At 38.4% G+C, this 26,224-nt stretch overlaps 1 protein-coding gene across 1 annotated transcript in view; it reads right to left on the minus strand.

Annotated features, from left to right (window-relative positions):
* The window catches only part of ERMP1 (endoplasmic reticulum metallopeptidase 1), a 53,702-nt gene that overhangs the window by 8,618 nt on the left and 18,860 nt on the right, over positions 1 to 26,224 (minus strand). The window contains exons 5-13 of the mRNA XM_004436817.3: positions 21,699 to 21,845; positions 20,914 to 21,006; positions 18,416 to 18,628; positions 17,340 to 17,560; positions 13,885 to 14,059; positions 13,285 to 13,475; positions 9,663 to 9,815; positions 6,961 to 7,163; positions 6,135 to 6,250 (exon numbers count right to left, since the gene is read on the minus strand). Of these exons, the coding sequence (XP_004436874.2) occupies positions 6,135 to 6,250; positions 6,961 to 7,163; positions 9,663 to 9,815; positions 13,285 to 13,475; positions 13,885 to 14,059; positions 17,340 to 17,560; positions 18,416 to 18,628; positions 20,914 to 21,006; positions 21,699 to 21,845 (1,512 nt within the window). The remainder of the gene's footprint in view (positions 1 to 6,134; positions 6,251 to 6,960; positions 7,164 to 9,662; positions 9,816 to 13,284; positions 13,476 to 13,884; positions 14,060 to 17,339; positions 17,561 to 18,415; positions 18,629 to 20,913; positions 21,007 to 21,698; positions 21,846 to 26,224) is intronic.

A 26,224-nucleotide genomic window follows, 5' to 3' on the forward strand; every position in this document is an offset into this window, starting at 1 on the left:
TCAGCACGGCCAGAGAAGCGGTGCATCGGTGTGCACCCGGGATCCGAACCCAGGTTCAGTAGCGGAGCGTGCGCACTTAACCACTATGCCACGGGGCTGGCCCTAGGCTGCTTTAAAAAGAATAAAATTGCCATATTTAATAATTCAACACATTTCTTTAGTGCCCATTATACGTCAGTGATTACACTGGGCACCAAGAATAGAGAGAGAAGTAAAAACCCATCTATGTCTGCCTCCCTTGGATTCTAATGGAAAATACAGACACGAACTAATAATGATACAAGCTGATCAGTGCAACAACCGAGATACGTACAAAGGGAAGAAAAGTAGAAGGATGGCAGTTGCTCAGTTTGTTGGAGAGGTTGGGGGAGGAAGGTGAAATCAGTCTTCACATTTTGCCAAGAAGAGTAGAGTTTGGGGTGGAAGGCAGTAGCCAGAGAATATCACTTTCACCAGGAGTGAGAGTGTGTAACTGGGGACAAATGAGCAGTTGGACGTAGCTAAGAAATGCATCAAGGGAAACGCCGGAAAAAAGCTTAAAATATGTAAGATAGGCCAGACAACCGAAGACCACACATGTTCTGCCAAAGAATTTGGGCTTATTCTGCAGGCAACAGGAAATCATTCAAAGTTCTTTAAGCAGGAAAGCGACATGATCAAATCTATTTTTGAAAGATAATATTAGAGAGAAGACTTAGAGGCCAAAACACCAGTTGAGAAGCTATAAGAGCTAACTACTAGTTTTAAACATGGAAAAATGTACCAAGAAGGATAAACAAAGTCATATTATCTACTAATGTGAGGCGAGATGCTGTTATGGATCTGTCTGACAATGAACCAATATCTAACACTGAAAGTTTTTCAATAAGCCTCCTTAAAAATCATCATCGGCCTCAATTTCTTCTAGAAATACTGTAAGCTCTCAAGTTGCTGGTCACTATGATAAATCTGAGAGGAAGAAAAGACCACATGAAACTTATTAAAAAGTTTAAGAAGTGAAAGAGAGAGGAAAAAAAACCGTCATATGATTTACTTGTTGCTTCAAAGGTCAACTTTCTAGAATCCCAGGGAGGGAGGAATTGGAAATACTGTGTTATAAAGTATCTGCACTACCCATGAAGTGGTGCAGTATAATTTGAAAGTAGACTTATTGCAAGCTGTAAGACAACCAACAAAAATAATTTTTAACAAGTATAATTGATTGCTAAGATGTCGGTTATATAATTATATATCATATCAATTATGTCAAATTTAAGTATAATTGATATGCACCTAACAACAGAGTGTCACAATACGTGAGGCAAAACTGATAGAATTGAAGGAGAAATAGAAAAATTCACTATTATAGCTGGAGACTTCGACAACTTTCTATCAGTAATTGACAAATCCAGCAGGCAGAAATCTCTAAGGATCTAGCTGAACTAAACAATACCATCAGAAAAACTGGATCTAATTGACATTTGTAGAATCTTCATCCAACAGCAGAATAGACTTTCTTTTCAAGCTCACATGGAACACTCATCAAGAGAGACCACATCCTGCACCATAAAACACACCTTAACAAATTTAGAATAGAAATCACACAAAGTATGCTCTCAGACCACAATGAAATTAAACTAGAAATCAATAGTGAAAAATAGCTGGGGAGCTGGCCCCATGGCTTAGCGGTTAAGTGCGCACACTCCGCTACTGGCTGCCCGGGGTTCCGGTCCCAGATGTGCACCAACGCACCGCTTCTCTGGCCGTGCTGAGGCCACGTCCCACATACAGCAACTAGAAGGATGTGCAACACACAACTATCTACTGGGGCTTTGGGGGGGGGGGGAAGGAGGATTGGCAATAGATGTTAGCTCAGAGCCGGTCTTCCTCAGCAAAAAGAGGAGGATTGGCATGGATGTTAGCTCAGGGCTGATCTCCCTCACAAAAAAAAATAATAAAAATAAAGTGCTCCTGACTTTTAAAAAGAAAAATAGCTGGAAAATCCCAAAACATCTGAAGATTAAAGAACATACTTCTAAATAAGAAATGTGTCAAAGAAGTCTCAAGAGAAATTTAAAAATAAATTGAACTAAATTAAAATGAAAATACACTTAAAATTTGTAGAATGGAGTGAAAATAGTGCATGGAGCAAAAATATAGCATTGAATGTCTATATTAGAAAAGATGATCTAGAAATCAATAGTCTAAGCTTCCACGTTAGTAAATTATAAAAAGAAGAGCAAATTAAATCCAAACTAAGCATAAGAAAAGAAATAATTGAAGTTAGAGCAGCAATCAATAGAGAAAATCAATGAAACCAAAAACTGGTTCTTTGAAAAGATAAATAAAATTGATTGAGCCTCGGAGCCGGCCCAGTGGCGCAAGCGGTTAAGTGCGCACACTCTGCTGCGGCGGCCCAGGGTTCACTGGTTCGGATCCCAGGCACACACCGGCGCACCGCTTGTCAGGCCATGCTGTGGCGGCGTCCCATATAAAGTGGAGGAAGATGGGCATGGATGTTAGCTCAGGGCCAATCTTCCTCACAAAAAAAAAAAAAATTTGATGAAGCCTCTAGCCAGGGCAACTAAGAAAAAAACGACAGAAGACACAAATTACTAATCTGAGAAATGAAAGAGAGGACCTCACTACAGATCCCACAGATTTGATAACTCAGATGAAATGGACCAATTTCTTCAAAGACACAATCTGCCAAAACCCACACAAGAAGAAACAGACAATCTGAACAGTCCTATATTTATTAAATAAATTTAATCAATAATTAATGACCTTCCAAAACAGAAAGAACTAGGCCCAGATGGGTTCACTGATCAATTCTACCAAACATTTAAGGAAGAAATTATAACAATTCTCTACAATCTCTTCAGAAGATAGAAGCAGAGAGAATACTTCCTAACTAATTCTATGAGGCTAGCATTACCCTAATACCAAAACCACACAGACATTATAAGAATATTTAAAGTAGTATCTCTCATGAACATAGATGCAAAAATCCTCAACATAATATTAGCAAACCAAATCCAACAATGTATGAAAAGAATTATACACTATGACCAAGTGAGATTTACTCCAGGTATGCAAGATTGGTTCAACATTTGAAAATCAATTAATGGAATCCATCACATCAACAGGCTAAAGAAGAAAAATCACATGATCATATCAATAGACAGAAAGGCATTTGACAAAATCCAATATCCATTCACAATAAAAACTCTCAGCTACCTTAAAATAGAGGGGAACTTCCTCAACCTGATAAAGCTAACATCATACTCAGTAAGAAACTAGAAGCTTTCTTTCCCATGACGATCAGGAACAAGGCAAGGACATCCCCTCAACCACTCCTTTTCAAAATCATACTGGACGTCCTAGCTACTGCAGTAAAACAAGAAAGGAAATAAAAAGTATAAAGATTGAGAAGGAAGAAATAAAACTCTCTTTGTTTGCAGATAACATGATCATCTATGTAGAAAATCTGAAAGAATCAACAAAATATTCCTGGAACTAATAAATAATTAAAGCAAGATTGCAGGATACAGGATTAATAAACAAAAGTCAATTGCTTTCCTATATACCATCAATGAACAATACTATTTATGTTAGCACCCCCCAAAATGAAATACTTAGCTATAAACTGACAAAATATGTACAAGATCTATATGAGGAAAACTACAAAACTCTCATTAAAGAAATCAAACAAGATATAAATAAATGGAGAGATATTCCATGTCATGGATAGGAAGAGTCAATATTGTTAAGATGTCATTTTCCCCAACTTGATCTATAGATTCAATGCAATTCCAATTAAAATCCCAGAAAGTTATTTTATGGGTTTGGATAAACTGATACATAGACAGACAAAAGACAAGCAATATACTAAAGAAGAAAAAAGCTGGAGCACTGATACCACCCAACTTCAGGACTTACTATATAGCTACAGTGATGAAGATAGTCTGGTAATGGCAAAAGAACAGAGAAACAGATAAGTAGAACAGAACAGAGAGCCCAGAAACAGACCCACACAAACATGGTCAACTGATCTCTGACAGACAAAGGCAATTCAATGGAAACAGGACAGTCCTCAACAAATGATGCTGGAACAGCTGGAAATCCACATGCAAAATAAAGAATCTAGACACAAACCTTATACCTTTCACAAAAATTAACTCAAAGTGTGTCATAGACTTACATGTAAAACACACAACTAAAAAACTTCTGGAAGATAACATCGGAGAAAATCTAGAGACCTTGCCTAACAATTTTTAGATACAATACCAAAAGCGTGATCCATGAAAGAAAAAAATTGTTAAGTTGGACTTCATTAAACTTAAAAACTTACACTTTGTGAAAAATACTGTTGAGAATGAAAAGACAAACTAGACTGGGAGAAAATACATGCAAAAACCCTTATCTGATAAAGGACTTATATCCATATATAAAAAAGAACTCTTAAATCTCAACAATAAGAAAACAACCCAGGGCCGGCTCCGTGGCTTAGCGGTTAAGTGTGCGCGCTCTGATGCTGGCGGCCCGGGTTCGGATCCCGGGCACGCCCCAAGGCACCACTTCTCCGTCCAACGCGAGGCCGAGTCCCACGTACAGCAACTAGAAGGATGTGAACCTCTGACATACAACTATCTACTGGGGCTTTGGGGGGAAAAAAAATGAATAAATAAAATCTTTAAAAAAAAAAAAAAAAAAGAAAACCCAATTAATAAATAAACAGAAGATCTGAACAGACACTTCACCAAAGAAGATCACAGATGGCAAATAAGCATATGAAAAGATGCTCAACATCATATGTCATTAGGGAATTGCAAATTAAAACAATGATATATCACTACATATCTATCAAAACAGCTAAAATCCAAAACACTAACAGCCGCAAATGCTGGTGACAATGTAAAGGAACAGGAATTCTCATTCATTGCTGGTGAAAATGCAAAATGGCACAGCCACTTGGAAGACAGTTTGGCAGTTTCTTACAAAGGTAAATATAGACTTAACATACAATCCAGCAATTGTGCTTCTAGCTATTTATCCAAATGAGTTAAAAACTTATGTCTATACAAAAACCTGCACATAAATGTTTATAGTAGCTTTCTTCATAATTGCCAAAAACTGGAAACAACCAAGATGTTCTTCAGTAGGTGAACGGATAAACAAACTGTGGTACATTTGTAATGTTATTCAGCAATAAAAAATGAGCTGTCAAACCACTAAAAGACATGAAGGCACCTTAAATGCATATTGCAAAATGAAGGAAGCCAATCTGAAAAGGCTACAAACTGCAGGATTCCAGCTACAGGATATTCTGGAAAAGGCAAAACAATAGAGCCAGTAAAAAGATCAGTGGTTGCCAAAGGGAATGAGGAAGAGAGAGAGATGAATAAGTGGTGTACAGGGAATTTTTAGGGCGGTAAATCTATTCTGTATGATACTGTAATGGTAGATACATGACATTTTGCATTTGTCAAAACCCACAGAACTATATAAACCAGAGTGAACTGAACCTTAATGTAAACTAAGGACCTTAGTTAACAGTAACGTATCAATATTGGCTCATGAGTTGTAAAAAATATACCACACTAATGCAAGATGTTAAATAATAGGGGAAGCTGAGGGAGGGGAAGAGGAGATATGGCAACTCGGTACTTTGTGCTCAATTTTTCTGTAAACCTAACACTGCTCTAAAAAATAAAGTCTATTAAATTTTCTGTAAAAAATCATAACCAGATTCAACTGCTTTTAGAAACACTAAGTTCTTCCTAAGTTGCTGGTCACTATTATAAATTAGAGGGCAAAAAATACATGCTACTTACTAAAATTTTTTTTTTTTTTTTTTTTTTTTTTTGCTCAGGAAGATTTGCCATAAGCTAACATCTGTTGCCAATCTTCCTCTTTTTGCTTGAGGAAGATTAGCCCTGAGCTAACATCTGTGCCAATCTTCCTCTACTTTGTATGTGCGTTGTCACCACAGCATGGCTGACAAGTGTTGTAGGTCCATGCCTGGGATCCAAACCCGTGAACCCAGGCTGCCAGAGAGAGCACATGGAACTTAACCACTACGCCATGGGGCCAGCCTCTATTAAAAATTTTAAGAAGTGAAGGAGAGAAGAAAAAACTATCATATGACTTACCTGTTGCTTCAAAGGTCAGCTTTATAGAATCCCAGGGTGTCTGTTCTTTGGATACAAGTCTGAAATGAGCGGGATCTCTTGGAGAAACTTCTGCAGCAGGAAGATACCAGTTTTTCCTATTTGGAAAGGTAGCATCAATATTTAGGATGCTTTATTAGTTGATAGCTATCTATAACTCATGGAAATGCTCAGAATATATGAAACACATTTTGGAGTATGAAAATAAACTCTGATGGACATGCTAAACAACATGCCAATTCCTCTGAAGCCCAGGTTATTGTGTAATAAAACCTTCCCAAAGTTAAGAACAAAGGATGCTAGCTGATCTTGATTCCACTACCCATCCTATTTCCTCTCATCTAGTCCTTCACTGCCAAACCATAAAAACTTCCCAGAAATAAGAAAAGCAGTTTGTAATTGACACTAACTGCTGTCTGTTAGATCAGTTAAGAGGGCCACCCTTTCTAACTACTCAGGTTTCTAGGGGAAAGACTTTCTAATTTTTTTTTTCCAGAAAAGGATATTTTTTTAATTGAAGTAACTGCAAATAGGAAACCAGAGAGGGAGCCCCAGGTTGGGACAAATAATGGCTACCTCCTCCCGGACAGAACAGGGGGAGAAGGTGGCAAGAATTCGTAAATTTGAAAAAACAAACCTACACTTTTGAGTGCTTTATGCCACTAAAGAAATAAAACTTCCGGAGTGATAGAAAAAATAGTATACACAGCACTTGATTTCTGTGTTAACCAGTTTAAATAATGAAGTACTGATATAGGACTTGAGAACAAACTAAACCCCAGTTAAAGCAGAAAAGTAATGAACCAACCTGATCAGAAAGTGCACCGGAAGATACCAAGGGAAGCCACAGAGGGGTGCATTCTCTTCACAGTGAGCTCGGATGGTATCGTTGATCTCGGGAATGTGAGATGTTATGTGAGACATTCCGGAATAATCAAACCCATTGATCCATATTCCAGAGTCCCGTTTAACTATGTTTCCATCCAAGTCATGAAATGTTCTAGTCACATGCTGAGAAGAACAAGACTAATGAGAAAACTACTGTTTCAACTCCTTCACCCACATCCTCACCACAGATTAACAAAAATGAGTGTGACAATACCAAGAAACGATGTGGCTATGGAGCAAAAAGAACCCTCATACACTGCTGGCAGGAGTATATGCTGGCACAATCACTTCAGGAAACTGTTTAGCATTACCTAATAGAGTCAACATGCACATAACCTTCAAGCCAGCAATTCCACTCCTGAATATGTACCTTAGAGAATCTCCTGCAAGGTACAAGGGGGTTGATTCAGCATTGTCCATATTAGCAAAACTGGAAACAACCCAAATGTCCATTAACAGTAGAATGGGCAAATAAACTGGGGCTTCACCCTATGACAGATGTCTATTTAGCAATGAAAAATCATGAACCACAGTGACACAAATCAACATGGAAGATTCTCACATGCTGTTGGGCAAAAAGAAGCAAGTCACAAATGAATATTTATGGTATGGCTTTATCTGTAAGAAGTTCAAAAACAGACCAAATTATACGTTGTTGTTTAGGGATTCATACATATGTGGTAAAATAAAGAAAAGTAAGGTAATAATTAACTCTTAAACTTCAAGATAGTGAGTGAGTACTTCTTTGAGGAGTGGCAGGAGAGTGGGAGGGGGAAGTTGGGATCAAAAGGGGAACACTCAGATTTTCTAAGGTACTGTTAATGTTCTTTCTTTTAAACTCGATAATGAACATACAGATGATTGTTTTATTATTTCTTACAACTATATTTATATATTTAAATTCCATATAAAAATTTCTGAAAACCTACTATTTCAGATTTAAAAGACATGAACACTAGAACTCCTTTTAGATAAGGACTTAAAACAAATACATCCTAAGATAAATATACATACACACACATACACATTTCCCTTTCTGTGTGTTACATGAAGCTAATTCATGTACATAGAAAAACAGGAATCACAGCTCACCACTAGATGACAGACTTGTACCTAACAGAATTCTATGAAAAGGCAGCATGCTCCATCTGAAATAGCTTTATTAACAGCAGAAACCAGCCTGAAGAATATCAAACAGGAAAAGAAAAAGGATTGCATAGGGCAGGGGTCAGTAAACTTACAGCCCACAGGCCAAATGGCCCACTACAAGTTTTATAAATAAAGCTTTATTGGACCATGGCCAGGCTCATTTGTTTAGGCGCTCACTGTCCATGGCTGCTTTTGCTCTGTAAAAACAGAGTAGCTGTGACAGAGACTATGTGGCTGGCAGAGCCTAAAATATTTATTATCTGGCCCTTTACAGGAAAAGTTGGCCAACTTCTGGCACTGGAGAAGAAGAGAACCCTAAAACAAATCAGGACAGGAGTCTGTAAAAATAAAAATCTAGCTTTTCCTAACTACTACTGACAAAATTATAAAACTTAGCAAGTCACTGAAAACACATTGAATCTCCTAAAAACTAGCTATTCTTCATTAAAGGTTTTGCAAATTGTAAAATCTGTCACATAAAATGTATCACTGCATCCTCCAGGACTAAAAACAAGGAATAGTGGGCCCTTTTTCACTATTTATGAAATTTAAGTTCAAATATTATTATTACTTATTCAAGTCCTTGAATAATTATCTAGTTATGACTCTTGGCTTTTTTTTGGCCACTCCACAACCTCTACAGAGAAGACGACTGGAAATAAGGCAACTTAGTCCTTTTTCCTGCTTTATAGTACCAGCTCTAAAAAGTTTGCAGAAAAAACCTGAAATCTAAGAAAGTTCTAAATCTCATTTTATTGATCCCTAAGTTATTATATTTTCATTATCACACATTACTTGGAATGTTATACCTAAGACCAATTTTACTAGCATTTAAAAATATGTATTTTATTTTGCCAGTTGATAGGCGTTCAGATTTTTACTCAGCCTGCAGACATTTTTATAATCTGTACTTCTAAAAGTTCGTTATTCCATGATACATATATGCTCTTGTTTGTCAGGTGCATTTTTATAATTTGACCAGTAATAAGAAAACAACAGGGGCCGGCCCCATGGCTTAGCGGTTAAGTGCGCACGCTCTGCTGCTGGCGGCCCGGGTTCGGATCCTGGGCGCACACCGACGCACCGCTTCTCCGGCCATGCCGAGGCCGTGTCCCACGTACAGCAACTAGAAGGATGTGCATCTATGACATACAACTATCTACTGGGGCTTTGGGGGAAAAAAATAAATAAAATAAAAATTAAAAAAAAAAAAGATCATCACTGATTTGAATGTTGAAAAAAACAACAACAAGCAGACATTTCCGATTCAGTCTCTTGGGAGAAGTGTATCTAGCAGATAAGAATGCCTCTTGATGGTCAGTCTTTTCCTCACTGCCTTACACAAAATAGTCAAGTAAAAATAATAGGTCAATGCAGAAAAGTCAGTTGGTTTTCCTGTTGACTAGAGAAGCTCAAAATATACACGGCTTTCCTTTCCAGAATCTCAAACAGCTCACAAAAAATTGCCCTTACCTGAAGAAACACTCTCTTTGGCTTCGGACTGGCAGGATTGGAGCTATATGGGAAAAAAGTTCCACTGCAAACAAGGAGGAATGTAACTGAACATACCAAAGTTAAAGTTAGCATGGTTTTTTTTGTGCTTTTGGCAAGGTAGATGAAGTTAATCTAAAACACAAAACACAAAAATAGAAAAATTACCATTGGCAGAAAGGTGGCTTTAACCGCCTTTACTTTGTAACAGGTATTATCTGACAGATAGCAAAGAAGATTTATCAGCATGTGCTAACATACTCCAACACCCAGTAAACAAAGCACCAATTATAAGGGATTTCCATCATCAGTCAGAGCCTGTATAAATGAGAGATGCCCCCATCTCCACGATGGTGCCTTTTGGACAGGCAGCCAGATAGCAAGAGGGAAAAAGGAAACTGAGAAGTGTCTCTGCTCAGTGGGCAGAGACCAGATGATGTAGATCCATCACCAGTCAAACCATGACCTTATTTTATTTCCAATCCTATCAACACCCTGTAACACTGCACAGCAGACACTATTTAACTGTACCAAACATGATGACATTAGGCTTTTATTAAAGAACCAGAAGTAAGCTTTTAAGCATAAGCAGGCCTATTTCAACAAAACTCAGGTTCCACTCATAATGCTTTTATGATATGCCAAGGTGCTGGATTCATCTAAACAAGCATTTAGATGTACCTTCAAGACTTCGCCTGTGGACCTGCATATGAGGAGAAACTGCAATAAGAAGTAATACTGCCCCTTGCAGTGCTGACTTAGCCAAAGCCAACAATCAAGACAACAAAACTGAACTTGAGCAGGAAAACTAAATGTCTCAGTCTCAAGGTAGGCATCCAGAAAATCCTAAATATGCTTATATTAGCTTTTTACTTGTAATGAAATCACTGAATTAAAAGCTGTAGAGGACACACATGACTCACAGATCCCTTAGGGTTCCCATCCAGGGTAATCTCCAGCAGTACTGGTCTTAGGTCAAAGATCTTACGTTTTCACACTGTGAGCACAGAAATAAGACAAAGCACCCAAGGACTTAAGGCAGTGAGTTAGCAAAACACAATTACCCTGTCTGTCCCTCTTTCTCCTCACAGTCACAACATTTAAAATGAGGCTCCTCAGCACAGTATCAAATATCATGCCAAGTAATGAGCTTCCCCTCCACTGGAAGGCTGGTAAGTTTAGGTACAGAGAGTCTTTTAGGTCAAAATCAAACCTCCCTGTCATAACGCTGTGGTTCCTGCCATTCTCAAGCCAGCTACCACCCAAAGTTTGCTAAAACCTCAGTTTAAGGTACAGCTTCCACATCACATTCCCTCTTCTCCAAATCATGAGGCTCATCCTCTGCCTCTTCCACCCCACTTCTGGAAGACGTTTGGTAACAGTGATAAATGAAATGGAAGTCACAGAGCGGGGAAGGAAGAAGAGGGTGGCCTCAGTGACAATGTGCTTGGATTCCACTGTCTTAAATTTCACTGTCTCTTATTTCTGTCTTAAATGTTACATCTTACATGACTCTAGGTTCTGAAATGGTACAAAATAAAATGAAGAAAAGCATGAGAAGGGACTATGAAGTGTCCAATGTGTGCTGGCTATTTCTCTGTTTCTCTCTCAGAGGCTCCTCCCTGAGCCCACTCCTATCAGCAGTCTCATTGGACGGCCCCAACACAGGATAACCCCAGGAAACCTGTTAACTGATCACTTGACAGGAATTTAATTGCTTTCTAGCAAATACACTTAATAATCCCCAAGGACTGAATGATACGCTCTCTGAAACACGCATGTGGTTCAGTTCTCCATTACCCAAGGAGAATGGGCTCCCTCTATTAACAAGCCACTATCTTCATCACTGCTACAGACAAACAGGAAAATAATGAAGACAACGATAACCCACAGCATCAAACAGCAGCAAAGCTATTTCACGTTATAATGAAAATTAAATGAGGTCTTAAAGTATTCCAAGAGGCACTCTCCAAAGCTTTCCTAATAAAATATAACTTAGAAGATAATATACTTTAATCCTCTTATGGTTTCCAAGATTTCCATGTTTTGGGGTCATTTTCGATTTCCACAGTGAAGTTTTCGGGGTTCATTTTATCCTCTTCCATATGGAACAAAATTGAAATGCTCCACATTTTGATCATCTTTTATGAGCATCAATAGCTTTCATTCATTGACTATGATTTAAATACACTAGGGGGGTCCAGTTCATAACTCAGCCGACTCTAGATTAGAATCTATATATGATGAAACTCCACCATCTCCTTTATAATAACAACAGCAAACTTATCTATTAACATGCACAGAGGATTTAAAGGCTTAATATTAAAACCAAAAGAAAGTAAACCTTGAAAGCAACAAAGAACATTTCAGAATTTTCCATCGATCCCCTTGCAAATACCATTAAGGACTTAATCGTTATATTAAAAGTAAAATGGCTGGAATGTTCTGATTTCTTTCAGCACAAGTACAGCTGACCTCAAACAACAGTGTGCGTAAGAATTATTCTACAGGGCTATTTATGCAGTTGCATGTACAGCTATTTATTGGTATTTAAGGGACTTCCATGGATAATGCTGACCATCCATGCATGTGGTATTCTTATCTGCTGTCTCTAGATCCTAACCTCCCATGCGATGCCCTTTACTATCAATATGAAAAAGCTCACTATCATCTCCATGGAGGAAAGAACTACAATAAAGTCATAACTACTTTTCTATTTGGTCCCCTAGCCTCAAATCTCAAAGTGTACCGATGGGTAGTAAGTACTTCCTATTCTTAGGAATTCCAATGAAAAGAGCCACAAAACAGAGACTTGCCTCCTCTAGAGGGGCCAGGCCTGAGTCCTGGAGAGTGTTGACACCATGCCAAGAGCAGAACTCTGCCCGGAGCTTGCTCTCACAAAGGGGTGTCCAGTTGTCAACTCTGCATCATGTCTTGTCTTCCCTCTGGAGAGTCCCAGGGAAGAGAAGCAGGGACGGCAAAGGTAGGACTCTCCCTCGAGGCCAGAACACTGATACAGCAAAACGACAAGGCCTGTGATACTCTTTCATTGAAGGAGTATGCCTTCAAATGAAGGCATGTTTGGGTATCATAAGTGTACATTACTCGAGGAGACAGACTCAATTAATGAACTGTGCCAGCAGCGAGGTAGTTGAATGATAATGAAAAAAGCCTCATCAGAATTAGTCTTCCTTCACTAGCTCTAACAGCACTAATAAAACTACCATGTATTTATTAACATTTGCCTCTAATTAGTAAGTTCAAAACACATGATTAGGAATCATTCTAAAAATGCACCACCAAGCAAGCTCTACCAATTCTTACTTGGTATGCATTCTATAAATTCACATTCAGGTAGTTTGAAAAGTGCTATAATCAGAGTATTTGGGAGGATGAGGAGGCAAAAATAACAATGAAGACCCCATTCTACATTTTCTTACCATATCAATCCCACAATATGCACAGCCATTCACTATTTCTTTTGCTTAAGAATTTCTCAATAAAGTATAAGCAGTACTATTTCACAGAATCTAGTATGGCTAAACCCATCACATATTTATACAAAAAATGAAGAGGAAAATTAAAAAAATTTTTTTTTCCTTACGAAATAGGAAGAGAGAATCATCGTACAACCAGCCAAAATGGAAGCCAGCACAACATCAGGTGGAATTTCCGAACCACTCCTCCCAAGGATAGGGGTAAACATCTCAAATACTGCCCAGATGAGGTACAATGCATAAAGATAAGGAACAGACATCCCCAAAAGGTAAAAGGCAACAAATTTTCCTTGAGCACCTAGGGAAAAAAAGAAAGAAAACACACATCTCTGCAATTCTGCAGTGAGATACAGATTTTTATAGTGCTGGGGTACCTTGGCACCTCATGGAAATTAGGTTAGATGTGTCTCCCGCCCTTTTGGGACATGTTATCTAGTGAGACTAAACACTTTCACTCAGAGAGGGTAAAATACAAATAAGAACTAAACAAAATATGTAAGTAATATAGTAGCATGTGTTCAGATATGTGAGAATGGGATGGGGTATAAGGCATAAAATAAAAATCTGTGACCTGAAAATTAAAAAAGCAAACAGCAACAATTCAGAAAGCCCACCCAAAAAGATCAAAAAAATAAACAGTCCCTGGAAGCCTTATCTTACGTATTTTAAGATATTTTCCCATTTGTATCAAAACCAAAAATACCTACCATGCTGCTTAAAGTCCTTGTGCACGCCAAGCTTTGTGAGCAACGGGAACGCCACCCAGACAGCACTAATAAAGGCCGAGCAAAGTCCTCCAGAAGTGAGAGCGATGAGGAAACCACAATGCACAAACAGCGAGACGTCAAAAAAGACTTCTCCCAGATACTGGTCACTGGCATGCTGAAAGAAAGAAAAATATACAAGTCGTCTCACTCGTGGGCCATTCATAAAGAACTTTCTATTGTCATATAACTTCTATTGCTCAGAAGAGCTACATTTTGTTTCAAACAGGGTCTATCCTTTCAAGTAAACACTGACAAAGCTACCTCCCCTACCATGAAGTACTAAATTCACACTGCTGCACAGGAAAGGGGAATTTAACAAGATGGGGTAAAAACATCATTACTTGCATATAATCTGTGCTTTTCCTCCACTGGACTAAAAGTAACCTTTGCAAATGTTCTAAAATAGAAGACAGGACTCTTCTAAAAAACATTCACCTCTGTAAGCTTTTCTATTTATGCAACTTCCAAAGAATTTCAAGCAAACTAGAGAAATGACCTGTGAAGAACAGTGTAAGCTGCTGCAGTGCGACCAACACACCTGGAAAACTGCAGGACTTTAGAGCACATGGCCATTTTTTTGCTTGATTTTTTTTGCTTGATTCCTGAGTCTTTTCTATCTCCAACTGGTCTTGTAGTGCACTTCGGCCCCCATCCTGGATTCCTGGTACTTTTACCTTATAAAATTTGATCTATATTGTTTGAACTTTGAAGTCTGAGGATTCCTGTGCAGCACCTTGAGTTCTTCAGAAGAAAGTTGTCAGATGAACTTAATACATTTTAACATCTGCACCAGTGAGTCTATTAATGTAAACATGAAAGTTATAATTTAAGTGCAGAAATACCAAAATGGAAATAGATGCACTTAAGTTTTTCTCTCCTCTGCCTTCTCATTTCTGTATAGCCCAGGGCATGTCTGTTATAAGGGACCCTACTTTAATAGCTCAAAAGAGTTTCAGTCACATGTTTTCAAAATAAGTTAAAGTTGACTTGACAAACCCCCTTGGACAAAGAAAGGCTATGGCTGTTAAATACTTAGATGTTTGACACAGTGTTAATCAAGAGACATCGTCTTTAAAAAGAAGAAAATAATTCTTAGGATCAAATTTGAAGTGAATGTCACTGAGATATTTAAAAACAAAGATCTCAGCAATGAAGACTGTAATAACTGAAAATGTTTTACATTGTTCCCAAATTGTACCCAAAGATCAAACGATCCTACCTCAAACCTAGTTCCCTTCTCCCTATTTCTATTGACTCCTCCCACCTCTGCCTGTTCCAATCCATTCTACACACTGTTACCAGAGTTTTCGTACTAAATCACAAATTCTCTTGCTCACTATCCTGCTTAGAAAATTTTAATGGTGGCCCCAGTGATTTTTAGGGTCATGCTCTAACTTCATCCAGGCCTACTTTTCCAGTTATTGTGCCATTACCTTGTCTTCATCATACTGAACTTTTTATTGACTGTGACCCACATGCATCTTGTACATTCCCACCTTTGAATGACTACTAACCTGTTCTCTGTCTGGCACACTTCTACTCATGCTTCAAAAACCCAGTACAAATGTCACAACCCCCTTCATGAAGCCTCCCTGACTTCCACAAACAAAATTCATCTCTTCTGGCCCTATATTCCTATAGCACTGTGAATAGGTCACTCTATTTCACTTTATCCCAATGTACTGTAATCACTGTGGTTTCCCTATCTTCCCAAATGAAACTGTGAGCTCCTCAAAGAGAGAGACCATGTCCTTATGAATCTCTGTATCACCAGGCATTAGCATGGTACCAGGCCCACTGGGTACTCAAAGAATATTTGTGAAATGAAAATGAAACACATTACTCTTTCCATTGTGCTTTCAGCCCAAAGTTTTATGACTGAACAACTGAAATTAGTCAAAGTGAATGGAAATTTTACTAAGCATTTCTGTCTCTCCTTCCCCTCTGCCACATCAACAATAGTCAGCCACACTCTGGTTACACACCGTTGCACTAAGAATAAGCATGTGAAATTGAGCCCCATGGTGTAATTCTTTTGGAAACTGAAGCCACTAAGATACAAGTATTAGCTCAATAATACATGGATGGCTAATCTCAAAAAACCTTTCTTCAACAGAGCCTGCTAACATGGAAGGGCTCCTCACATCACATCCCATCATTACCTGAAACTGAGACCAAGGTTCAGGTACCAAAGACATCCTTTAGGAAGGATGCTGTAGTATAACCTTCCATGTCTCCATTCTAATCCCTAGCAGGACAAACTGAAAGAACAGGTATACATTGGCTGTCTTGAAGATAATGGAGCTAAGAAAGATTTTCCCTTTAACTCAGAAAATCAGAAACCATGGCTCTCTCTCTCCCTGTAATTTATTTTTAGTCCTATTATTTCATAACCCTAATTCCTAATTTTATTTTTACCAAATATACACAGTTGAAACCATAACAATATGGCAATATTCTCTACCAGCATAAATCATTTTGGAACCCTATCTCCCTCCCCACCCCCTTTTTTTTTTTGGTGAGGAAGAGTGGCCCTGAGCTAACATCTGTTGCCAATCTTCCTCTTTTTGCTTGAGGAAGATTGTCGCTGAGCTAACATCTGTGCCAACCTTCCTCTACTTTGTATGTGGGACACTGCCACAGCTTGGCTTGATGAGCGGTGTGTAGGTCGGCGCCCAGGATCCAAACCTGTGAATCCCAGGCCACCGAAGCAGAGTGCACGAATTTAACCACTATGCCACCAGGCTGGTCCCTCTCCCTTCCCTCTTTTTTCCTTAGCAATGTGTTTCTAACCCCCATACACATATACATGCTGTCAGAATCTGCATCAACGACATATAGGGTTAAAAAAAAAAGTGAAGGAACCTAAAGAGAAAACTTTCTAAGTGCAGCTTTAAGTGCAACAGTCTTTAAGTGCAACATGCTTAGTGCAGCAACTACTTACTGTGTGTTAGTGCTATTTGTCACACATGCCCAACCACAGGGGATAATGAGCAAAACAATCCCTGCCCTCATGGAGCTGACAGTCCAGTGGAGAACAGAGCAATTCAAACATAAATATTTGGGTGAGCCCAGGGAGGGCTGGTAGATTCAAGAGCAGGGTTACAAAAACTGCAGCAGATTCAGCAGAGGCAGAAGGCTATGCTAACAAGCCGTGCTGTCACCACCACCCCAAATACTGTTTACAGCTTTATAACCTCATGTAAAGTCTGCAACAAAACTGTCAGAATAAGAAACCTTTCAGAAAACTAACAAAGTTCTGGGAGCCAGTTTTCTATAACCATGCCAAACAATTTTTGATAGCTCAAAAGGCCAAATACAATGAATCCCACTTGAGTTTGTCTTCAATCCTTGAAGGCAGCAAAAAGAAATCAATAAATATGCCTATCACTTACCACATAATAAAATCTTTTTGCGAGGGTATGTATGAATATTATTTTAGCTACAGCTGCAGTTCCATACAAACAAACGGAGACATAGAAGTGGTTATACCATGAGAGAGACTGTCCGATAAGAGAGATGAACACTGCTATAATGAGGACGGTAACCAAGCTAGTGAACCAGCTTATCAGAGTGATGCCAAGTCCACAGAAGAAGTCCTTCGTGTAGTTAGCAGCTAATGAGAAAACACAAAGTGGAGATCACCATCTTTATCAAATCAATTTCATAACCAGTCAGTAGAGTTAAAGGGGCAAATGCTAAAAAATTCACTATTGTAACTGAAAAGTATTGAAATATCCTAGCGGTAGGGTTTGTTCAACACTAGAACAGGGAAGCTATCAATGAATAAAATTCAAGTAACATTTACTGAGAGTCTGTGGGTACTAAAGACTCAAAGAGAGAAGTCTTCCAGGAATAGTTCAGATATATTCCTGACTAGGAAAGTGGGCAGTCTTAATCTTCATCACCTTTGGGATGCTGTGTGTATCGAAACATCAGAAAGACTGGGCGGCAAAGTTCCATATGAAATCTTGCTAAAAGAAGCTAAGGAAGAGAAGGAGCATGGGAAAATAACTGGTGATAAATGATTATTTAAATTGCTGCTAAATATTTTATCTTGTAACACCACATACCAATTTACACTAGACAACATTTCAAGCAGAAGGAGACAAATTTAACCAGAAGCAGTTCATTCATACTTCAGAACAGTGTGCTACTGGTCTGTAACGTGAATAAGACTTTTTAATGGGAATTTTCACTAAAAGTCAATCTGTACAAACCATTTTTCAATAGCTTCCATATGGTGCTTCTATGGAGTACATACGTACACAAAAATTGCCTACTTTGCCAAGACTAAAAGTATGATGAGCATATTAATCTGATATTCATTTAGAAATATCTTACAATATAAATCAAATGTTATTTTTCCTACGATTTTTAACTTCTTGAAAAGATATAAGTAAATTGACTAGAAACTTGAGGCAAATTCTATACCCATGCCAGTATTGCAGTTTCAGAGGAAAATACTTACTCTTATGTTTGGGTTGCAAGAATTTTTTGCCCAGGTACAAAACGACAGCCATTACCACCATGTAATTAATTATCGAGCCAACACGAGAGGGGTAGGCAATGACAAATAAGCCAAACACATCAAAGAAGACCATGTTTCCATGTCGATACTTAGAAGAAGAAGCCAACATATCAGATGTAGCTAGATATTTAAGAACTGCTAAAATGTTGTCACCTATTAGTGAAGAAAAGGAAGATAACAAAGTTGAATAAACTATCCAATGTTTGAGTGAAGTAATACCTAGAAAGAATGTGAACAAAAATAGTTTCTACCATCCTACCGCTCTCCCACTTTTCTTACTAAATTTCTCAAATAAGGTCCATGCCCCATACTCTGTTTCCTCTCCACTTAGAAACTCAGCCAACTGGTCTTCATCCTTTCCTTCTATTAAAACTATTCTCTGATCAGCTGTACCCTCACTGCTGACAAACCCAAAGGCTGTTTCCTAGTCCCTATTCATTTAATAGATAACGTAGCAGACACTGCTCTAGATACCAGAAATTCAGTGGTGAACCAACAGACAAAGGCCTCTCGTGAAGCTCACAGACACAAGAACACAGAACAAGTTATTACATGTGTGTTAAGAATTAATAAGGAGGGCCGGCCCCGTGGCTTAGCGGTTGAGTGCGTGCTCTCCGCTGCCGGCAGCCCAGGTTCGGATCCCGGGTGCGCACGGAGGCACCGCTCCTCCAGCCATGCTGAGGCCGCATCCCACATACAGCAACTAGAAGGATGTGCAGCTATGACAGACAACTATGTACTGGGGCTTTGGGGGAAAAATAAATAAATAAAATCTTTAAAAAAAAAAAAAAAAAGAATTAATAAGGAGGCGCCGGCCCAGTGCCGTAGGGTAGAGGAAGATGGGCACAAATGTTAGCCCAGGGCCAATCTTCCTCAGCAAAAAAAGAGGAGGACTGGCAAGAGATGTTAGCTCAGGGCTAATCTTCCTCACCAAAAAAAAAATAATAATTAATAAGGAATGTCAATTATATCTCAATTTTAAAAAAGAATTAATAAGGAGAGGTATTAAGAGTCCCCTGGGGGCCGGCCCTGTGGCTTGGTGGTTAAGTGCGCGCGCTGCGATGCTGGTGGCCCGGGTTCGGATCCCGGGTGCGCATCGAGGCACCGCTTCTCCGTTCATCCTGAGGCTGAGTCCCGCATACAGCAACTAGAAGGATGTGCAGCTACGACATACAACTATCCACTGGGGCTTTGGGGGGAAAAATAAAATAAATAAAATCTTTAAAAAAAAATAAAAAAAATAAAAAAATAAAAAGAGTCCCCTGGGAACACATCATGGGAGACTAATGGAGTTTGAGAAGAAGTTAGGGAAGCAGCCCCGAGGAAGCAATATTTATACTTAAAAGATGAACAGGAGCTAGCTACAACAGGGGAGACTGTCCAGACTGAGAGAACTGTGTAGATGAAGATCCTGAGGAAGGAAAGTTCCAAACAGAGGCAAAAAAGTCCTGAATGAGGAGAGAGAAGCTGGAGAGCGGGGACAGTCATTATCAAGCAGAACCTGGCACAGCAGAGGTCCATAACAAATATCTGTTATATCATTCAATCAATGAATGAGTTTGAGCTTTAACAAAGGATCACTAAGAAGCCTTGAATCATTTGCATTGCTTCCTGCTCCTCAGCCCATCCTTGACTCTCTCTTCTTTTCACTTAAGACATCATGCTGTCTTACCACGGGCTTTCTTTCATTGGCTTCTCTGTCTGCCTTAAAATGTGTTTTCCCCAAAGCTCAGGTTTAGTCCTCTACCTTTGCTTCACTCTTCCAAAAAACATTTCCATTCTCCATACTTCTGTGGTTTTCTCTAGGCCTTTAATTCCCAAACCTATACACCCAGTTCTGCCAGGAGCTCTAATACTGTATCTACATTTTCATCTGGTTTGTTCACAGACCCCCTCCATCTAGTATGTCTGAAAGAGTTCACGGTCTCCTGCTCCTCTCCATTACTGCTCTGGATGAGGGCCTTCCAACATCCCCATCGTGGTCAAGGGCATCATCTTTCCCCAGCCAGCTAGGCTTTATACTTTGCAATCTTCTTTGCTGCCATCCATCTGATTCATCCCTTTATCTAACCTGTCAAGTCTTGCTGAATTACATTCAAAGTGTATCCAATTTTCCATCCCTCCTCTTTCGTTTCTATCTTTTGTCAACACCACAGTCCAGATCCTCATTATTCCCCACTTAAATTACTGTCGGAACAGCCCTGACTCTTGGCTTCTTCTCCCTTTAAAATTCCTCGCAATAAACAGTCTTATGTTCTTAATTGCTAAACTAGATTTCAAAGCTAAAATTCAAATCCTCTTCTAACTCCAAAAACCCAGCCCATTCACACCATACATTGCCTCTCTAATGCACAGGCCACACAGGCTATTTACAAATTTTAAGTCATCCCTAATATTCCATCTTACCATATATCAAAAGTCTAAATTAGAATACCAACCTGCTCTCTGGATGGAATCTGTTAGAATTCTGTCTGCTGTGTCGTACTTGGTGTGATAAATGTATCCATTCTCAATAAAAGCTAAGTCTATTCCTAAGACATACAAGAAAAAAAAAATTGTCATTTTGTTTTAAAGATCAACCTTGCTTATGCCTATTTGTTCAATGTATTAAATTCCTAACAGACAAAATGTCAAAGCAGTGGCATGATTGCTTTGTCACATTTATGAATGAATGATGTAAATTCTCTTCCAAATTCTTCCAGAATCTATAGCTATGGTACATAATTCACTTCATAGGGACTGAGGAAGCATACTACTACACAGGGAGGCATTACAAGTCACACAGCAAGGAGCAGAAACATTGAGCTTGAGAAGTCATCAAAACTTTGCCATCTACATCCTTGCCAGGCCAGAGTCAAATTTTTACTTCAAATGAGCTGTACAAGCCGCCAAGGGAGTTGGCAAAGCAAGACAACAGCGAAAGTCAAAGACCCCTGAAGGCACTATTACCATCTTTTGGGAATGAAGTACTAAACAGTTCTCCCCTGTTCTGTCACACTGTGGGCAAGATGACATGTTTTAGCAAAGGCAAGCATTTAAATTAGACTAGGGTTTAAAAGAAAAGGAAAATATCAGGAACTCAGTTTCAGTGAGTCAGAATATACTGCTCTCAGACAGAGCATATGCTCTCAGAAAATGCTGTTTACTCACAAACTTCCAAAAAGTATAATTCGCTTTTGATTAATCACTGTCACACTATAACCCATAACAATTAACAAAATACCTGGAATGTTCCCAAAATCCCTGTAGATACGGAAGTCAGTATCTGAAGGAATGATTCCACTCTGAAAAACCTCCTGAGCCACCACAGAAGCAAAAGGGTGTTTAGCTGCTGAAACATAAGCTTGGACCAACCAAGGATTTTCAGGACCTGAAATGAAACATGACAATACAATACAAAGTTAATCTGCTAATTTTTTAAAAATATTAATTTTTTTAACACACCTAAAACAGTCACTGCAGTGATTTGGGGAGACGAGTCCAAAGTTTGATTTTTTTTTTTTTTCAGTGAGGAAGACTGGCTCTGAGCTAACACCTGCTGCCAATCCTCCTCTTTTTGCTGAGGAAGATTACCCCTGAGCTAACATCTGTGCCCATCTCCCTCTATTTTGTATGTGAGATGCCACCACACATGGCTTGATGAGTGGTATGTAGGTCCATGCCCAGGATTCGACCCCGCAAACCCCAGGCCGCTAAAGCGGAGTGCACGAGGCCAACCACTACACCACCAGGCCGGCCTCCCAGAGTTTGATTTTTTTAGTATTTTTCCCCCAACATTTCTCTGATAATGTGTATAACTTTCAGAATGAAAAGTAACCTTTCAGCAAATTTTTTTTTTTTTGGTGAGGAAGATCAGCCCTGAGCTAACATCTGTTGCCAATCCTCCTCTTTTTGCTGAGGAAGACTGGCCTGGGCTAACATCCGTGCTCATCTTCCTCTACTTTATAAGTGGGATGCCTGCCACAGCATGGCTTGATAAGTGGTGCATAGGTCCACACCCAGGATCCGAACCTGCAAACCTTGGGCTGCCGAAGTGGAGCATGCAAACTTAACCACTATGTCACCAGGCTGGCCCCCATAAAATTACTTTTTATTATAGAATAACAGCACTGTAAAAAGTTTAAGTTTAAAAATGAAAAATCACTCGTAAGTCCATCATCCTAAGATAACTATCATTTTCATACCTTCAATTTTCTTACAAATATATGATTGTGTGTATATAGCTGTACTCAGAGAGTATATATACTCTGTACATTGCTCTTTCACTTAAATGCATTTTCCTATGTTGCTAGATAGTACAATGATCATTTTAATAACTGTATAACATTTCACTGAATATACTGTAAAGTTCTTTATTACTAATGCTTATAATCTTTTACCATTATTAATAATTCTGTATTAACATCTTCATACATATACAGCTTTTTCCAAATGTGGGAGTTTTTTCTTTAGGATAGTTAGATAAATTGTATTATTGTTCCCAATTATTCACTCCTCCCTCTCATGTAACTTGTAATGTGTCCCTGTGGAAGTAGCACATACACTTCCTCACCCTATTACCTGCAGGCTTGGCCACATGAATTGCTTTGGCCAATAGATTGTGAATGGGAGAGACAAGAACCTCAACCAAGAAGACTTTTAGGAAACATCACATGGTCCATCCCTCTCGTTCACTTTGGCCATGAGATCAATACATCCTCTATGGGGGCTTCTTCTTCAGCCTGGATCCCAAAATAAGTAAGACACATGGAACACAATAACCATGGAACATAACTGCAGTTATCCAGGAACCACAATGTAATGTGAGCAAGAAATAAGCCTTTACTGTTGTAACCCACTGAGATTCAGGGGTTATTTGTTAACAACAAAATTTAGCAAGAAGTTGAGTGATGCAGACAAATCAAGTAATTATATTTCATGAAAACTAAGAATATTAACATTTTTATAACTTTATAAACAGATAATCAAATTGCTTTCCTACAGAAAAAATGACTAGTAAAGGGGGAGGGGTAGAGAAACACTATAAAACCTGACACCCAGGTGACCCAGATACTGGAGTCAGCAGACACGGATTTTAAAATAACTATGATTACTATGTCCCAAAACACAGACAATAGCAAAAATTTCACCAGACAAGTACAATCTATTAAAAAACGAGTCAAATGGAAACCCTAGAACTGAAAAACATAATAACTCATGTTAAGAATTTTAGTAGATGGTTTAATACAAGGTTAAACACAGCAGAAGAAAGGATTATAGATCACCAAAATTAAAGCACAAAAAGAAAAAGATGGAAAAATATAGAAATGTGTAGAAGAGACATACGGGATACAGTGAAAAGGCCTAACGTGAGTAACTGGAGTCCCAAAAGAGACAGATGGACCAGAAGCAATGTTTAAAGAGGTGATGGCCAATAATTTTCCAACATTCACAGGAAACATCAAGCTGTGAATTCAAAAAGCTCTACAAACCCCAAACAGGATAAACATAAAGAAAAAACATACTTAGCACCAAGATCTTTGCTTCTAAATACAATTATCCACTAAAAGGACCAGGTCTCCTCAGAGAAACAGTTAATTCCAGATCCAGAGCTAGGAAAGTACAAGATAAGGTGGAACATTTTGTGCCAGAAAGTGCTCAAAGGAACATGAAAAGGACTCAGGCACAAGTTGAAGGGGCTGCCGCTCGCCTAAACTGGGACAATTCACACATCAAAATGATAGTAACAGAATACATAACCCATAGAATAAAATAAAAATACAGGAAATGCTGAAATAGATACTCAAATAAAGGAGAATACAAAACCTTCCTTCTAGCAGAATTCCAAATATTAACTATAGATGGAAGAAGAGCTCGAAAACTAGGATCAAAGTTTTATGAGAAACAAAAGATTTACGGAGTCTCAAAGTACCTATTACAAAGCGGAAAACAGTAACTTTACAAAGTAGAAAAACCTGGCAAATGCCATAATTAAAGATCAAAAGTTAATATCATCAGTAATCAGACAGACATTTACAGGCCTCCTAATGTGATGTGCTGAGGACACAAACGTAAAAGGAAAAAGAAAAACAATGGTGGGGAAACACAAATTACTAAACCTTACCATGTTAAAATATTATTAAAATATTACTATTACAATTAGATATTAATAATTAAAATTATACTATTGGGGCCGGCCCAGTGGCGCAAGCAGTTGAGTGCGCCTGCTCTGCTGCGGCAGCCTGGGGTTTGCCGGTTCGGATCCCAGGCGCGCACCAACGCACCGCCTGGCAAGCCATGCTGTGGCAGCGTCCCATATAAAGTGGAGGAAGATGGGCGTGGATGTTAGCCCAGGGCCAGTCTTCCTCAGCAAAAATAGGACTGGCAGATGTTAGCTCAGGGCCGATCTTCCTCACAAAAATTAAATAAATACATACATACATACATAAATAAAATTATACTATTAAGATATTATTAAAACCGTATTGAAAAACAGGTAAAGCTAAACTATAAAGGAAAGAAAGTGTCATAAAAATCAGGATAATGGTTACTCAGATGAGAGGGAGGGGGTTCTATTTGAGAAGGAGCATGTGGAAAACTTCTGGGAAAGCATGGCTCGAGCCTATCCTCTTTCATGAGTGGGGGTTAGAGGGGTATCCACCTTACAATAATTAAGTTTACACTTTTATATTTTTTCTATGTGTGTTATATAATGATTGTGATATATCTAATAAAACATGACAATTAAATGCTATGTTTGATCCTGGATTGGAACTTAGATTAAAAAATAAAACAAAAATAGTTACATTATTAGAACAACTGGAAAAATCTGAATATGTACTGTTTATTAGCTAATAGTTTTATATTAATGGCATATTTTTTTATTGATGTTTTAATAGTTTATAACATTGTGAAATTTTGGGTTGTACATTTTTGTTTGTCCATCACCATATACATGTCTCCCTTCACCCCTGTGCCCACCCCCTACCCCCATTGCCCCCGGTAACCACAATACAGTTTTCTCTGTCCCTGTGTTGGTTTATATGCCACATATGAGTGAGAACATACAGTGTTTGTCTTTCTCTTTCTGGCTTATTTCACTTAACATAATACCCTCCAGGCCCATCCATGTTGCCTGCAAATGGGACAATTTTGTCTTTTTCTTACGGCTGAGTAGTATTCCATTGTATATATATACCACATCTTCTTGATAATGGCATATTTTTTGAGCATGATAAATGTACTATTATGAAGAAATATATACTTGTTCTCTCTCTTCTGTGATAATTATATTGAGATTATCAATTCAGATGGTTTTTCTCCTTTATTCTGATAATGTAGTGAATTACATAAATTGATTTTCAAATATTCGACTATCTTCATTTACCATTCAGTACAGTTGGAGGATATAAAATTAATATACAAAAATTAGTTGCATTTCTATACACTAATAATGAATTTTCAAAAAGAGAAATTAAGAAAACAATTCCATTTACAACTGCATCAAAAAGAATAAAATATCTATGAATAAACTGAACCCATGAGGTGAAAGAACTGTACACTGAAAACTCTAAGACACTGATGAGAGAAATTAAAGATGACATAAATAAATGGAACAATATTCTGTGCTCATAGATTGGAAGAATTAACATTGTTAAAATGTCCATACTACCCAAAAGCAATCTATAGATTCGATGCAATTCCTATCAAAATTCCAATGGCATTATTCACAGAAATGGAACAAACAACCCTAAAATTTGTATGGAATCA

This window comes from Ceratotherium simum, chromosome 20 (genome assembly GCF_057802395.1).
Source record: "Ceratotherium simum simum isolate JZ-2026a chromosome 20, ASM5780239v1, whole genome shotgun sequence".
Classification (NCBI taxonomy): Eukaryota; Metazoa; Chordata; class Mammalia; order Perissodactyla; family Rhinocerotidae; genus Ceratotherium; species Ceratotherium simum.